Raw genomic sequence first — 18126 nt, 5'->3', positions numbered from 1 at the left:
AATACATGGGGACCCTGTACAGTAACCCTAATCCTGAATACATAGGGACCCTGTACAGTAACCCTAATCCTGAATACACAGAGACTCTGTACAGTAACCCTTATCCTGAATACATAGGGATCCTGTACAGTAACCCTTACCCTGAATACATAGGGACCCTGTACAGTAACCCTAATCCTGAATACACAGGGACTCTGTACAGTAACCCTTATCCTGAATACATAGGGATCCTGTACAGTAACCCTTACCCTGAATACACATGGACTCTGTACAGTAACCCTTACCCTGAATATACAGGGACTCTGTACAGTAACCCTAATCCTGAATATACAGGGACTCTGTACAGTAACCCTTACCCTGAATATACAGGGACTCTGTACAGTAACCCTAATCCTGAATACACAGGGACTCTGTACAGTAACCCTTATCCTGAATACACAGGGACTCTGTACAGTAACCCTTACCCTGAATACACAGGGACTCTGTACAGTAACCCTTACCCTGAATACACAGGGACCCTGAACAGTAACCCTTACCCTGAATACACAGGGACTCTGTACAGTAACCCTTACCCTGAATACACAGAGACCCTGTACAGTAACCCTTACCCTGAATACACACGGACTCTGTACAGTAACCATTACCCTGAATACACAGGGACCCTGTACAGTAACCCTTACCGTGAATACATAGGGACCCTGTACAGTAACCCTAATCCTGAATACACAGGGATCCTGTACAGTAACCCTTACCCTGAATACACAGGGACCCTGTACAGTAACCCTTATCCCGAATACATAGGGACCCTGTACAGTAACCCTTACCCTGAATGCACAGGAACTCTGAACAGTAACCCTTACCCTGAATACACAGGGACTCTGTACAGTAACCCTTACCCTGAATACATAGGGATCCTGTACAGTAACCCTTACTCTGAATACATAGGGACCCTGTACAGTAACCCTAATCCTGAATACACAGGGACTCTGTACAGTAACCCTTATCCTGAATACATAGGGATCCTGTACAGTAACCCTTACCCTGAATACACAGGGACTCTGTACAGTAACCCTTACCCTGAATATACAGGGACTCTGTACAGTAACCCTAATCCTGAATATACAGGGACTCTGTACAGTAACCCTTACCCTGAATATACAGGGACTCTGTACAGTAACCCTAATCCTGAATACACAGGGACTCTGTACAGTAACCCTTACCCTGAATACACAGGGACACTGTACAGTAACCCTTATCCTGAATACACAGGGACTCTGTACAGTAACCCTTACCCTGAATACACAGGGACTCTGTACAGTAACCCTTACCCTGAATACACAGGGACTCTGTACAGTAACCCTTACCCTGAATACACAGGGACCCTGAACAGTAACCCTTACCCTGAATACACAGGGACTCTGTACAGTAACCCTTACCCTGAATACACAGAGACCCTGTACAGTAACCCTTACCCTGAATACACAGGGACTCTGTACAGTAACCATTACCCTGAATACACAGGGACCCTGTACAGTAACCCTTACCGTGAATACATAGGGACCCTGTACAGTAACCCTTACCCTGAATACACAGGGACCCTGTACAGTAACCCTTATCCCGAATACATAGGGACCCTGTACAGTAACCCTTACCCTGAATGCACAGGAACTCTGAACAGTAACCCTTACCCTGAATACACAGGGACTCTGTACAGTAACCCTTACCCTGAATACATAGGGATCCTGTACAGTAACCCTTACTCTGAATACACAGGGACTCTGTACAGTAACCCTTACCCTGAATAGACAGGGACCCTGTACAGTAACCCTTACCCTGAATATACAGGGACTCTGTTTAGTGTGCCTGAGGTACAGGTGGATATAGGTCAGTGTGCATGAGGTGCAGGTGGATATAGGTCAGTGTGTGTGAGGTACAGGTGGATATAGATCAGTGTGTGTGAGGTACAGGTGGATATAGATCAGTGTGCGTGAGGTACAGGTGGATATAGATCAGTGTGTGTGAGGTACAGGTGGATATAGATCAGTGTGTGTGAGGTGCAGGTGGATATAGATCAGTGTGCGTGAGGTACAGGTGGATATAGATCAGTGTGTGTGAGGTACAGGTGGATATAGGTCAGTGTGTTTGAGGTACAGGTGGATATAGATCAGTGTGTGTGAGGTGCAGGTGGATATAGATCAGTGTGCGTGAGGTACAGGTGGATATAGGTCAGTGTGTGAGGTACAGGTGGATATAGATCAGTGTGTGTGAGGTGCAGGTGGATATAGATCAGTGTGTGAGGTACAGGTGGATATAGATCAGTGTGTGTGAGGTGCAGGTGGATATAGATCAGTGTGTGTGAGGTGCAGGTGGATATAGATCAGTGTGTGTGAGGTGCAGGTGGATATAGATCAGTGTGCGTGAGGTACAGGTGGATATAGATCAGTGTGTGAGGTGCAGGTGGATATAGATCAGTGTGTGTGAGGTACAGGTGGATATAGATCAGTGTGTGAGGTGCAGGTGGATATAGATCAGTGTGTGTGAGGTGCAGGTGGATATAGATCAGTGTGTGAGGTGCAGGTGGATATAGATCAGTGTGTGAGGTACAGGTGGATATAGATCAGTGTGTGTGAGGTGCAGGTGGATATAGATCAGTGTGCGTGAGGTACAGGTGGATATAGATCAGTGTGCGTGAGGTACAGGTGGATATAGATCAGTGTGTGAGGTGCAGGTGGATATAGATCAGTGTGTGTGAGGTACAGGTGGATATAGATCAGTGTGTGTGAGGTGCAGGTGGATATAGATCAGTGTGTGTGAGGTACAGGTGGATATAGATCAGTGTGTGTGAGGTGCAGGTGGATATAGATCAGTGTGCGTGAGGTACAGGTGGATATAGATCAGTGTGTTTGAGGTACAGGTGGATATAGATCAGTGTGTGTGAGGTGCAGGTGGATATAGATCAGTGTGCGTGAGGTACAGGTGGATATAGGTCAGTGTGTGTGAGGTACAGGTGGATATAGGTCAGTGTGTGTGTGAGGTACAGGTGGATATAGGTCAGTGTGTGAGGTGCAGGTGGATATAGGTCAGTGTGTGTGTGAGGTACAGGTGGATATAGGTCAGTGTGTGAGGTGCAGGTGGATATAGGTCAGTGTGTGTGTGAGGTACAGGTGGATATAGGTCAGTGTGTGTGAGGTACAGGTGGATATAGATCAGTGTGTGTGAGGTACAGGTGTTGGTATGTTGTCTGCACTGTGCGTACCTGGATTGGCAGTATGTGCACGTGCCGGGATGTATTTTTCACCACTGGTCAGTCTGCGCAATGCTGGCGCTGCAAAATCTTCAGTGCTATCACTGAGCTTATTCTGTGCCGTTCTGTTGCCACACAATCTTGTTACGACCCATAGCACACTTCAGTGTTGTGTCACGTTTCTTTATTCATCCTCTTGAGTTACTGCCAGCATCAGTGACGAACCTGTACCAACCAGTACTTCACCAAATTTCAACGCAGCCCAGGTTTGGAAGGGGAGAGTCTGTAATTATCCTCGCGGTTGTTCCTCTCACTCTCAGTTGAACACAGTGGGAGAATATTTCTCACACCCATGCCTGTGCGTCACTGGAATGTTAGAATCGGGCCTGTGCTGTGTTGGGTGAGTTAGTGTTTGTGATCTCTGATTGTCTCACTGGGATGTAACCAGCAACTTCCTCTGATTTAAAATTGTCAGCGCTCTGCTTACCTCAGACACAGGAGCAGGAAGTGGCTCATCTGTATCTCAGCTCTTTTATCTTTCTCTCCCAACAGGCTAGCCACCAAGAGTTGAGTGCTCAGCGTGGGACAAACGGCACAGATCCCTCGCTCAGGGGTGCCAAGCGGGCCGCTGCTGTGATGGACCTGGATGACATCCATGATGTGGTGAGTACAGGGCACTGCCCACATAGGGTACAAGTCAGGTGTGTGATGGAATGCTCTCCACTCCCCTGGATGGGAACAGCTCCAACAACACTCAAGAAGCTCGACACTGTCCAGGACAAAGCAGTCCGTTCGATCAGCAGCCCAACCACCACCTTAAATATCCACTCCCTCCACCACCGGCGCACAGTGGCTGCAGTGTCTACTATCCACAAGATGCACTGCAGCAACTCACCAAGGCTTCTTCGACAGCACCTCCCAAACCCACCTAGAAGGGCAAGGACAGCAGGTACATAGGAACACCATCACCTCCAAGTCACACACCATCCTGACTTGGACATCTAAAAGAAAGAAAGATTTGCATTTCAATCGGGCCTTTCACAACCTCAGGACCACCCAAAGTGCTTCACGCCCAATGAAGTACTTTTAAGGTATCGTCACTGTTATAGAATCATAGAAAGGTTACAGGAAGGAGGCTATTCAGCCCATCGAGTCCGCGCCGGCTCTGTGCAAGAGTAATCCAGAGAGTCCCACTCCCCTGCCCTATCCCCATAGCCCTGCAAATTTTTTCCTTTTAAGCACTTAGCCAGTTCCCTTTTGAAGGCCATGATTGAATCTGCCTCCTCCAGCATCTCGGGCAGTGCATTCCAGATCCTAACCACTCGCTGTGTAAAAAAGTTTTTCCTAATGTCACCTTTGGTTCTTTTGCCAATCACCTTAAATCTATGTCCTCTGGTTCTTGACCCTTCCGCCAATGGGAACAGTTTCTCTCTATCTACTCTGTCTGGACCCTTCATGATTTTGAATACCTCTATCAAATCTCCCCGCAACCATCTCTGTTTCTAGGAAAACAATCCCAGCTTCTCCGTTCTATCCACGTAACTAAAGTCCCTCATCCCTGGAATCATTCCAGTAAATCTTTTTTGCACCCAATCTAAGGCCTTCACATCTTTCCTGAAGTGCGGTGCCCAGAACTCGACACAATACTCCAGTTGTGGTCGAACCAGTGTTTTATAAAGGTTCATCATGACTTCCATACTTTTGTACTCTATGCCTCTATTTATAAAGCCCAGTATCCTGTATGCTTTTTTAACCACTTTCTCAACCTGCCCTGCCACCTTCAACGATTTGTGCACATAAACCCCCAGATCTTTCTGTTCTTGTACCCTTTTTAGAGTTGCGCCCTCTAGTTTATATTGCCTCTCCTCATTCTTCCCATCAAAATGCATCACTTTTCATTTTTCTGTGTTAAATTTCATCTGCCATGTGTCCGCCCATTCCACCAGCCTGTCTATATCCTCTTGAAGTCTATCACTATCCTCCTCACTGTTTACTACCCTTCCAAGTTTTGTGTCATCTGCAAATTTTGAAATTGTGCCCTGTACACCCAAGTCCAAGTCATTAATATATATCAAGAAAAGCAGTGGTCCCAGCACCGACCCCTGGGGCACACCTCTGTACACCTCCCTCCAGTCCGAAAAACAACTGTTCACCACTACTCTCTGTTTCCTGTCCTTTAGCCAATTCTGTATCCAAGTTGCTACTGCCCCCTTTATTCCATGGGCCGCAATCTTTATGATAAACCTACCATGCGGTGCTTTCTCAAACGCCTTTTGAAAATCCATATACAACAAATCAAATGTATACATCACTGTTCCTTCATCTTCGCTGGATTAAAATCCTGGAACTAAACAGCACTGTGGGAGCACCTTCTCACACGGACTGCAACGATTCAACAAGAAGGTGGCTCAACACCACCTTCTCAAGAGCAACTAGGGATGGGCAATAAATATGGTGAAGGTGCTCCCACAGTGCTATTAGGTTGGGTGTTCCAGGATTCTGACCCAGCGACGATGAAGGAACGACGATATATTTCCAAGTCAGGATGGTGTGTGACTTGGAGGGGAACGTGCAGGTGGTGGTGTTCCCATGCGCCTGCTGCCCTTGTCCTTCCAGTTGGTGGAGGTCACGGGTTTAGGAGGTGTGACCTCTTCTCAGCTGGGACGTTAAATCAATTCCCTGTCCGCTTTTTCAGGTGGATATAAAAGATTCCATGGCACTGTTTGAGAATGAGCAGAGAGATTATCAGCAGAGAAGGTTAGGAGATCTGATCGAGGTGTTCAGATTGTGAGGGCTTCGGATGGGTCAGTCGAGAATGTCGATTTTGGCTGGTTGGTTAGTGCATGACTGGTGGACATCAATTTAAGATCGTTGCCAAGAGAACAAAGGGACAGTTTAGGAGAAAGTTTTTGACTCGGGATTATTTGGACATGGAATGTCTGACCAGAAACAGAATCCAACATAACCTTTAAAAGGGAAGTAGATAAATAATTTTAAAGTCTGGGGAAAGGGCTAAGGGAAAAGCTCTTTCAGAGACCTGGCATCGGTATATTTCTTCCTTCCTTCCTCCCTCCCTCCCTCCCTCTTTCCTGCTTTCTCTCTCTCTACTCTCTCTCTTTCTCTCTTCACCCCCCCCCCCCCACCCCCGTCTCCTGCTCTCTCAGTCTCTGCATCCCACGTGTGAAGCCTGCAGCATGCAATGAGTTAAGCTCCCAGTGCTGGCTCACTGACTGTGGGCTGTTGACAGTGCAGGGGACAGGAAGTGGGGCCTTTGTTGTTCAGATTGGCATCATTTGGCTAAGCAAATGTCCCCGCTTTGCATGCTGACGCTGTGCCTTCTCTCGTTACAGCGACAGCCGTTCGGCAAGGGGCACGGAGCCTCCAACCCTGCGATGCTCATCATCGGAGCCGAGGACGAGGAGTTTGAAAATGACATCGACCCGGTACGCAGCAAGCACCACGCCCGCCGTTGAAAGCCCCCTCCCTCATCTAAGGCTCAGTGGGTAGCAATCTCACCTCCGAGTCAGAAGGTTATGCGTTTAGTGCCACTTGAACACAAAATCTAGGCCGACACTCCCAGTGCCAGTACTGAGGGAGCACTGGACTGTTGGACTTTGGGATGAGACCTTAAACCGAGAACCCCTGTCTGCCCTCTCGGTTGGACGTAAAAGATCCCATTGCGTTATTCAAAGCAGGGGAGTTCTCCTCGGTCTCCTGGGGCCAATATTTATCCCTCAAACAACATCACTAAAACAGGTTATTTGGTCATTATCGCATTGCTGTTTGTGGGACATTGCTGTTTGTGGGACCTTCTGTGCGCAAATTGGCTGCCGCGTTTCTTACATTACAACAGTGACTAACTTCAAAAAGTACTTAATTGGCTGTAAAGCGCTTTGGGACGTCCTGAGGTCGTGAGAGGCGCTATATAAATGCGCCTTTTTTTAATAATAATTGGGGGTTTTACAATGTAGGGCGATCAGCGTGCGAGTTAAATCACACACATCTTCACTCGCACTGCCCCACATTTCATCTTTGAGACACACTCCTCCTGCTCCTCAAGGTGCTAACTCAATGACACTAGCCATTTGAAGTGGCCATTCTCCATGTGCAAGCCAAGACAGCAGCTGTTCGACTATGAGGACTGTCACTGGCAATACCTCACCTGTTCTCACACAGCATCCACACTAACGAGGCACCAGATAGCAATCAGGAGCAGGAACCCTTGCTGAATCTGAGTTTCCGTTCCTCTCTTTCCCCCAGCCCCCAGTCCAAGGGCACTGAAGCCAATTGTATTGCTCATCCTGTCCCTCTGACTGGGATTGGCTGACTCCAGTAAAACCTGGGGCAGTGCTGGTCTACGCAGTCTCTCTCCGCCACCACCCCCCCCACTCTGTGTACAGTAATTCTATCCGGTCCGTCCATTCCCCACCCTCTGTGTACAGTAATTCTATCCGGTCCGTCCACTCCCCACCCTCTGTGTACAGTAATTCTATCCGGTCCGTCCATTCCCCACCCTCTGTGTACAGTAATTCTATCCGAACAGCCCATTCACCACCCTCTGTGTACAGTAATTCTATCCGAACAGCCCATTCACCACCCTCTGTGTACAGTAATTCTATCCGGTCCGTCCATTCACCACCCTCTGTGTACAGTAATTCTATCCGGTCCGTCCATTCCCCACCCTCTGTGTACAGTAATTCTATCCGGTCCGTCCACTCCCCACCCTCTGTGTACAGTAATTCTATCCGGTCCGTCCATTCCCCACCCTCTGTGTACAGTAATTCTATCCGAACAGCCCATTCACCACCCTCTGTGTACAGTAATTCTATCCGAACAGCCCATTCACCACCCTCTGTGTACAGTAATTCTATCCGGTCCGTCCATTCACCACCCTCTGTGTACAGTAATTCTATCCGGTCCGTCCATTCCCCACCTCTGTGTACAGTAATTCTATCCGGTCCGTCCATTCCCCACCTCTGTGTACAGTAATTCTATCCGGTCCGTCCATTCCCCACCCTCTGTGTACAGTAATTCTATCCGGTCCGTCCGTTCCCCACCCTGTGTACAGTAATTCTATCCGGTCCGTCCACTCCCCACCCTCTGTGTACAGTAATTCTATCCGATCCGTCCATTCCCCACCCTCTGTGTACAGTAATTCTATCCGGTCCGTCCATTCCCCACCCTCTGTGTACAGTAATTCTATCCGGTCCGTCCACTCCCCACCCTCTGTGTACAGTAATTCTATCCGGTCCGTCCATTCCCCACCTCTGTGTACAGTAATTCTATCCGGTCCGTCCATTCCCCACCCTCTGTGTACAGTAATTCTATCCGAACAGCCCATTCCCCACCTCTGTGTACAGTAATTCTATCCGGTCCGTCCATTCACCACCCTCTGTGTACAGTAATTCTATCCGGTCCGTCCATTCCCCACCCTCTGTGTACAGTAATTCTATCCGGTCCGTCCATTCACCACCCTCTGTGTACAGTAATTCTATCCGGTCCGTCCATTCCCCACCCCTGTGTACAGTAATTCTATCCGGTCCGTCCATTCCCCACCCTCTGTGTACAGTAATTCTATCCGGTCCGTCCATTCCCCACCCCTGTGTACAGTAATTCTATCCGATCAGCCCATTCCCCACCCTCTGTGTACAGTAATTCTATCCGATCAGCCCATTCCCCACCCTCTGTGTACAGTAATTCTATCCGAACAGCCCATTCCCCACCCCTGTGTACAGTAATTCTATCCGATCAGCCCATTCCCCACCCCTGTGTACAGTAATTCTATCCGATCAGCCCATTCCCCACCCTCTGTGTACAGTAATTCTATCTGATCTGTCCATTCCCCACCCTCTGTGTACAGTAATTCTATCCGGTCCGTCCGTTCCCCACCCTGTGTACAGTAATTCTATCCGAACAGCCCATTCCCCACCCCTCTGTGTACAGTAATTCTATCCGAACAGCCCATTCCCCACCCCTGTGTACAGTAATTCTATCTGATCTGTCCACTCCCCACCCTCTGTGTACAGTAATTCTCTCCGATCCGTCCACTCCCCACCCTCTGTGTACAGTAATTCTATCCGATCCGTCCACTCCCCACCCTCTGTGTACAGTAATTCTATCCGAACAGCCCATTCCCCACCCCTCTGTGTACAGTAATTCTATCCGAACAGCCCATTCCCCACCCTCTGTGTACAATAATTTTATTCTCTCTATCCATTCCCCACCACCTGTGTGTGCTGCAGGAGCTGTCCAGAATGTTCAGACCTTGCTCCTGTAGCCTGCCGTTGTAGCTCGAGTGTCGGTTCTTAACTTGGAACGCTGCTCTGCCTTTCAGACTGTCGATGATAACTGCAGCCATTTCCAGTGCATTGATCTGCTGAAGGATCGACCGACCTACCTGATCATCTTCCTGCATCATGTCATCCTGCAGTTCGATGCTGCCTCCGTGGTGAGTGTTAGGTCAGCTGTCTCCCTTCCGGCCAGATAACCGCTCATCCCTGCTATAAATCATGGGTAGGGGTTCTGTCTCGGGGAGGGTATTTTGTCAGGTTCGGTCTTGGGGAGGGTATTTTGTGGGGTTCAGTCTCGGGGAGCATGGTCCATCTCCGACTCTTCCCTTCCGTTCCTCGACTTCTCCATCTCCATTTCTGGGGATAGGCTGTCAACCAATATCTATTATAAGCCCACCGACTCCCACAGCTACCTTGATTACACTTCGTCCCACCCCGCTTCCTGTAAGGACACTCTTCCCTTCTCCCAGTTTCTCCGTCTTTGTTGTATCTGTTCTGACAATGCCACCTTTCACACCAGTGCTTCTGATATGTTTTCCTTTTTCCTCAACCAAGGATTCCCCTCCACTGTGGTTGACGGGGCCCTAGACCGTGTCCGGCCTATTTCCCGCCCTTCTGCCCTCGCCCCTTCCAGAACCATGATAGGGATCCCCCTTGTCCTCACCTTCCACCCCACCAGCCTCCACATTCAACGTATCCTCCGCCATTTCCGCCACCTCCAGCGCGATCCCACCACCAAACACATCTTCCCCGCCCCTTTCAGCATTCCGAAGGGACCGCTCCCTCCGTGACACCCTGGTCCACTCTTCCATCACTCCCCAACACCCGCTCTCCTCCCCACGGCACCTTCCCGTGTGAGCGCAGGAGATGCAACACCTGCCCTTTCACCTCCTCCCTCCCCACCGGCCAGGGCCCCAAACACTCCTTCCAGGTGAAACAGCGATTTACTTGTACTGCTTTCAATTTACTATACTGTATCCGCTGCTCATAATGCGGTCTCCTCTACACAGGGGAGACCAAACACAGATTGGGTGATCGCTTTCCTGAACACCTCTGCTCTGTCCGCAAGGGTGACCCTGACCTGAGGGTCGCTTGCCATTTTAATTCCCTGTTCCACTCTGACCTCTCTGTCGTCGGCCTCTTACTCTGTTCCACTGAAGCTCAACGTAAGGTCGAGGAACAGCATCTCATCTTTAGTTTCGGTATTTTGCAACCTTCCGGACTCAACACTGATTTCAATAACTTCAGATCAGAACCACTGCTCCCATTTTTTTCGGACAGTTGGTGCTGGTAATGGTTCTGCTGTTGCCATTTACAGCTACTCTAGACCGATCTTTTGTTTCTTAACCTGTCCCATTAACACCCTCCTTGCCTTGCACCATCATCCCTTTTGCCATTTAATCACTCTTGCCCTCTACCCTAGCACAGATCTTCCCTTTTGTTCTTTCCTCCCCTCCCTCCCTGCCTTTCCCTGGCTCTGTATTTGCTTAAAAACTTCAACTCTTTAACATCTTCCAGCTCTGATGAAAGGTCTTCGACCTGAAACATTAACTCTGTTCCTTTCTCCACAGATGCTGCCTCACTTGCTGAGCTTTTCCAGCATTTTCTGTTTTTATTTCAGACTTCCAACATCTGCAGTATTTTGCTTTTGCTCCAGGGAGGGGGCTATTTTGTGGGAAAAGTTTCGCGGAGGGATATTTTGTGGGGTTCTGTCTCGGGGAGAAGGGTATTTTGTGCGGGAGAGTTTCAGAGAGGGGTATTTTGTGCGGGAGAGTTTTGAGGAGGGGGTTATTTTGTGGGGTTCAGAATCGGGGAGTGGGTATTTTATGGGTTTCTGTCTCGGGGAGAAGGGAATTTTGTGCGGGAGAGTATTGGGGAGGGGAGTGTTTTGTGCGGGAGTTTCAGGGAGGGGGATGTTTTGTGGGGTTCTTCCTTGGGGTATTTTGTGTGGGAGAGTTTTGGGGAGGGGGTATTTTGGGGGGTTCTGTCTCGGAGGTGGGGTTGTTTTGTGTGGGAGAGTTTTGGGGACGGGATATTTTGGGGGGTTCTGTCTTGGGGAGAGGGGTATTTTGTGCAGGGGAGTTTCAGGGAGGGGGTATTTGTGCGGGAAGTTTTGGGGAGGGGGTATTTTGTGGGGTTCTGTCTCGGGGTGGGGGGTGTTTTGTGTGGGAGAGTTTTGGGGACGGGGTATTTTGGGGGTTCTGTCTCGGAGGGGGGGTGTTTTGTGTGGGAGAGTTTTGGGGACGGGGTATTTTGGGGGTTCTGTCTCGGAGGGGGGGTGTTTTGTGCGGGACAGTTTCGGGGAGGCGGTATTTTGTGGGGTTCTGTCTCGGGGAGGGGGTATTTTGTGAGGGGGAGTTTCGGGGTGAGGGGTATTTAATGTGATTGTCCGGAGTTGTTAATTGCAGAGTTTTGAGTGCAGAGTTTAAGGGGCCTGGACTCGATGTGAGAAGGTGATTTATTGGGATTGTGGGACTGAGGGTTTATGCCGCAGTTTCCGTGGTTGCGGTGCATTAACTCCTGGTGTTTCTACAGCTGTGTTACCTGCACGGGGAGATGTTCAAAGGAGTCAACGCCAAAGATGCCCGCAGGATGTTTGTGGATTATTTCCACACCTTTCTGGACAGAGGAGCGGTGAGATTTAAAAAATCATATCTCTATTCCCCTCTTTCCCCCCCGCCCGCCAACCAGGCTCCGAGGGAACGGGGGCAATGGGCTCATCCTGCCTCCGGCTTCCTCACCGTACTGAGCAATCTTCGATTTATGTGACAAGGGAGCTTTACTCTGTATCTAACCCGTGCTGTACCTGCCCTGGGAGTGTTTGATGGGACAGTGTAGAGGGAGCTTTACTCTGTATCTAACCCGTGCTGTACCTGCCCTGAGAGTGTTTGATGGGACAGTGTAGAGGGAGCTTTACTCTGTATCTAACCCGTGCTGTACCTGCCCTGAGAGTGTTTGATGGGACAGTGTAGAGGGGGCTTTACTCTGTATCTAACCCGTGCTGTACCTGCCCTGAGAGTGTTTGATGGGACAGTGTAGAGGGAGCTTTATCGTAGAATCATTGAAAGGTTACATTACAGAAGGAGGCCATTCAGCCCATCGAGTCCGCGCCAGCTTTATGCATGAACAATCCAGCTAGTCCCACTCCCTCGCCCTATCACCGTAGCCCTGCACGTTTTTTCCTTTCAAGTACTTATCCAGTTCCCTTTTGAAAGCCACGATTAAATCTGCCTCCACCACCCCCTCGGGCAGTGCATTCCAGATCCTAACCACTCGCTGTGTAAAAAAAAGTTTTTCCTCATGTCACCTTTGGTTCTTTTGTCAAAGGGAACAGTTTCTCCCTATCTACTCTGTCTAGACCCTTCATGATTTTTAATACCTCTATCAAATCTCCTCTCAACCGTCTCTGTTCCAAGGAGAACAACCCCAGCTTCTCCAGTCTATCCACGTAATTTAAGTCCCTCATCCCTGGAATCATTCTAGTAAATCTCCTCTGCACCCTTTCTAAGGCCTTCACATCCTTCCTAAAGTGCAGTGCCCAGAACTGGACACAATACTCCAGTTGTGGTCGAACCAGTGTTTTATAAAGGTTCACCATGACTTCCATACTTTTGTACTCTATGCCTCTGTTTATAAAGCCCAGGATCCTGTATGCTTTTTTAACCGCTTTCTCAACCTGCCCTGCCACCTTCAATGATTTGTGCACATAAACCCCCAGATCCCTCTGTTCCTCTACCCCTTTTAGAATTGTGCCCTCTAGTTTATATTGCCTCTCCTCATTTTTCCTATCAAAATGCATCAGCTCACATTTTTCTGCATTAAATTTCATCTGCCACGTGTCCGCCCATTCCACCAGCCTGTCTGTATCCTCTTGAAGTCTATCACTATCCTCCTCACTGTTCACTACCCTTCCAAGTTTTGTGTCATCTGCAAATTTTGAAATTGTGCCCTGTACACCCAAGTCCAAATCATTAATATATATCAAGAAAAGCAATGGTCCCAGCACCGACCCCTGGGGAACACCTCTGTACACCTCCCTCCAGTCCGAAAAACAACCGTTCACCACTACTCTCTGTTTCCTGTAATTTAGCCAATTCTGTATCCATGCTGCTACTGCTCCCTTTATTCCATGGGCCGCAATCTTAATAGCAAACCTACCATGTGGCACTTTATCAAATTTTGAAAATCCATATACACCACATCAACTGCATTGCCCTCATCTACACTCTCTGTTACCCCATCAAAAAACTCTATCAAGTTAGTTAAACACTATTTGCCTTTAACAAATCTGTGCTGGCTTTCCCTAATCAATCCACACTCGTCCAAGTGACTGTTAATTCTGTCCCGGATTATCGTTTGCAAAAGTTTCCCCACCACCGAGGCTAAACTGACTGGCCTATAGTTGCTGGGTTTATTTTTACACCCTTCTTTGAACAAGGGTGTAACATTTGCAATTCTCCAGTCCTCTGGCACCACCCCCGTATCTATGTTTGGAACCACCCCCCATAAAGTTTGGAACATTATGGCCAGTCCCTCCACAATTGCCCCTTTACTTCCCTCAGCCTCCTAGGATGCATCCCATCCGGACTGGGTGACTTATCTATTTTAAGTACAGCTAACCTTTCTAGTACCTCCTCTTTCTCAATGTGTAGCCCATCCAGTATCTCAACTATATCTTCCTTTACCGAGACTCTGGCAGCATCATCTTCCTTGGTAAAGGCCGATGCAAAGTACTCATTTAGGACCTCAGCCATCCCCACTGCCTCCATAAGTAGATCTCCTTTATGATTCCTAATCGGCCCCACCCCTCCTCTTACTACCCGTTTACTGTTAACATGTCTGTAGAAGACTTTTGGATTCCCTTTTATGTTGTCCGCTAGTCTATTCTCATACTCTCTCTTTGTCCCTCTTATTTCCTTTTTCATTTCCCCTCTGAACTTTCTATATTCTCTCTGGTTGGCACTTGTGTTATCAACCTGACACTTGTCATATGCCCCTTTTTTCCGCTTCAACTTACTCTCTATCTCCTTTGTTATCCAGGGAGCTCCGGCTTTAGTTGCCCTACCTTTCCCCCTCGTGGGAATGTACCTAGACTGTACCCGAACCATCTCCTCCTTAAAGGCCGCCCATTATTCAATTAGAGTTTTGCCTGCCAATCTTTGATTCCAGTTTACCCATTCCATTGAAATTGACCCTCCTCCAATTGAGTATTTTTACTTTAGAGTGGTCAGAGTCCCTTTCCATAGCTATACTATGTATCTATATTACTCTGTATCTAACCCATGCTGTGCCTGCCCTGAGAGTGTTTGATGGGACAGTGCAGAGGGAGCTTTACTCTGTATCTAACCCCCTGTACCTGCCCTGGGAGTGTTTGATGGGACAGTGTAGAGGGAGCTTTACTCTGTATCTAACCCTTGCTTTACCTGCCCTGGGAGTGTTTGATGGGACAGTGTAGAGGGAGCTTTACTCTGTATCTAACCCCCTGTACCTGCCCTGGGAGTGTTTGATGGGACAGTGTAGAGGGAGCTTTACTCTGTATCTAACCCCCTGTACCTGCCCTGGGAGTGTTTGATGGGACAGTGTAGAGGGAGCTTTACTCTGTATCTAACCCTTGCTTTACCTGCCCTGGGAGTGTTTGATGGGACAGTGTAGAGGGAGCTTTACTCTGTATCTAACCCCCTGTACCTGCCCTGGGAGTGTTTGATGGGACAGTGTAGAGGGAGCTTTACTCTGTATCTAACCCCCTGTACCTGCCCCGGGAGTGTTTGGTGGGACAGTGTAGAGGGAGCTTTACTCTGTATCTAACTCGTGCTGTACCTGGGGACAAGGGTGGAAGTGAGAGAGTGGTTGAGCCGATCGACAGCTGCAGAAGTATTGTGGTGAATGGAAGACCAAAGGCTAGACAGTTTGAATGTGCAGTTTTATGCGACTTGGGGGAGTGTTTTTTCCAGGGCAGATGCAGAAGGAAGTGAAGTTGGAAGGCGGGTAAGGCTAAGAGGAGATTTAACGGAGGTTTTTATAATTACGAAGAGTATTGATTGAATGAATAGGGAAAGTTATATCCTGTGGTTGGGGATTCAGTGATGAGGGGTAATCAATTCAAAGTTGTCCCTAAGTGAGTAGCGAGGGTGGTTGGATCGTGGAATTCGTTGGCACAGGGTGTGGTTGAGGCAGAGACCATTGTATCTTTGAAGGAAAAAGTGGATAGGAGTTTGAGGCGCAGGAAAACACAGGGTTATGGGAGGAGAACAGAACAATGGAATTAGTTTTGGATTGCTCTTGTGAAGAGCCGGCATAGGCACGATGGGCCGAGTGGCCTCCCTCTGTGCTGGAAACTTGTATGCTTCTATGGTAGCCAACCTCAAGCTTGGAATCATCTCGCCACCTCGTTCACCCGACCTCTCCTCCTCTTTCCATTCTTGCTGGTGTTCTGTTCTTGGCCCTTGACGCTCGACCCGAGTTTCTCACTCGAAGAGACGCAGCGTTAGCACTAGGTCACGCGGCTCGAGCGCGTGGTTACCAGCGGACGCGCGTTGACACGATGTATCGCTCTGCTTTCTTTCAGGTCCTCAGGGTGTCTGTGCCTCAGGAAATTTCTTTTGAATTGGGTAAGTGCATTCGTGGCAAGGTACAGTCGGCGTGGGCCGTAGAAATGGGCACCCATACATGTGGAGGGAGGTGTGCTTGTAGAAAGTTGCGTGGGTGGGAGCAGGAAGTTACGAAGGGACCCAGGCGGATTAAGTGACCGGGCAAAAACGATAGCAGACAGAGATCAGCGTGAAGTCAACCACTTGGAATCTGAGAACGATATCTCGAACTATTTCCTTAAGAGTGAGAGGCTAGGAGTTGCAGGGGAGCAAAGGGATTTGGGTGTCCAAGTGCGCAAATCAGCTAAATATTGCACAGGTGCAAAAAGTAATCAAAAAGGCGAGTGGAACGTTGGCCTTTATCTCGAGGGGGCTGGAATACAAATGGGAGGAAGTGATGCTTCAGCTGTTCAGAGCTCTGGTCAGACCCCATCTGGAGAACGGCCTTCAGTTCTGGGCACCGCACCTCAGGAAGGATATATTGGCCTTGGAGGGGACGCAGCGCAGATTCATTCGAATGATACTGGGTCTGAAAGGGTTAAATTGTGAGGAGAGGTTTCGTTAGCTTTACTTGCAGTCCCCTGAGTTTAGAAGATTGACAAGTGACCTGATCGAGGTGTTTAAGATGATTGAAGGATTTGATGGGGTAGATAGAGAGAAACTATTTCCTCTGGTGGGGGGAGTCCAGAACACGGGGGCAGAACCTTAAAATTAGAGCCAGGCCGTTCAGGGGTGATGTCGGGAAGCACTTCTTCACACAAAGGGGAGTGGATATCTGGAACTCTCCCCTACAAAGCCGAGGATGCTGGGGGTCAATTGGAGCTTTCAAGACTGAGATCGGTAGATTTTTGTTGGATAAGGGTATCAAGGGATATGGGGCTAAGGCGAGAAAATGGAGATCAGCCATGATCTCTTTGAATGGTGGAACATGTGCGATGGGCTGAACGGCCTCCTCCTGTTCCTATGGAACAGGCTCGAGGGGCTGAATGGCCTCCTGTTCCTTTGCAACAGGCTCGAGGGGCTGAATGGCCTCCTCCTGTTCCTGTTCAAACTGACAGACTCTGATGTTGCGGTTGTTGGACGTTCAGGGTGCATGCCCACTACCGAGTGCCGCTTGCTGTCCAGACACTGGTGCCAACCCTGCGCTTGTGTTACAGATCGAAGCCGTCCGGATATGATTTGTGACGAGGGTCTGAGGAAAATCGTTAAAGACATGCAGAAGGCTATGACTCTGGAGATACACAACCAGCTGGAAGATTTCAGGTACAAACCACCCCCCCCCTCTCACAAGAGGCTATCGAAACAGCAGCTCCAATTCACGCCCCCTCCCCCCCCCCCCCCCCCCCCCACCTCAGCCGGTGACTGACGCTCCACACTAACAGGGTGATACGGCGACCCTACTCTCTGTATCAATGGTGATCTGTTGTTGCTGTGTGTTTCTAGAAGGAGAGGTTGTGTCTTACATTCCCAGCGGGTTTAGTTTGAGAATAGGCTGCCAAATCATCACCGTGTGATCACAGAATTCTGTCTTTCACCTGTGGGACAATCCAATTCATCAGTGTAGAGGGAGCTTTACTCTGTATCTAACCCCCTGTACCTGACCCTGGGAGTGTTTGACGGGACAGTGTAGAGGGAGCTTTACTCTGTATCTAACCCCCTGTACCTGCCCTGGGAGTGTTTGATGGGACAGTGTAGAGGGAGCTTTACTCTGTATCTAACCCCCTGTACCTGCCCTGGGAGTGTTTGATGGGACAGTGTAGAGGGAGCTTTACTCTGTATCTAACCCCATACAGCTGCCCTGGGAGTGTTTGATGGGACAGTGTAGAGGGAGCTTTACTCTGCATCTAATCCCCTGTATCTGCCCTGGGAGTGTTTGATGGGACAGTGTAGAGGGAGCTTTACTCTGTATCTAACCCGTGCTGTACTTGCCCTGGGAGTGTTTGATGGGACAGTGTAGAGGGAGCTTTACTCTGTCTCTCACCTGTGCTGTACCTGCCCTGGGAGT

At 49.0% G+C, this 18126-nt stretch overlaps 1 protein-coding gene across 1 annotated transcript in view; it reads left to right on the top strand.

Moving 5' to 3' along the window:
- LOC137306123 (rho guanine nucleotide exchange factor 1-like) overlaps positions 1-18126 on the top strand; it is a 127909-nt gene that overhangs the window by 49102 nt on the left and 60681 nt on the right. Inside the window, 6 exon segments of the mRNA XM_067975182.1 lie at positions 3797-3907; positions 6595-6687; positions 9579-9692; positions 12070-12168; positions 16100-16142; positions 17279-17384. Coding sequence (XP_067831283.1) covers positions 3881-3907; positions 6595-6687; positions 9579-9692; positions 12070-12168; positions 16100-16142; positions 17279-17384 — 482 coding nt within the window. The 5' untranslated portion in view covers positions 3797-3880.

Source organism: Heptranchias perlo, chromosome 42, assembly GCF_035084215.1.
Source record: "Heptranchias perlo isolate sHepPer1 chromosome 42, sHepPer1.hap1, whole genome shotgun sequence".
Lineage (NCBI taxonomy): Eukaryota > Metazoa > Chordata > Chondrichthyes > Hexanchiformes > Hexanchidae > Heptranchias > Heptranchias perlo.
Note: the sequence above shows the minus strand (reverse complement) of the source record. Positions and strands in the feature narration are given on the sequence as shown.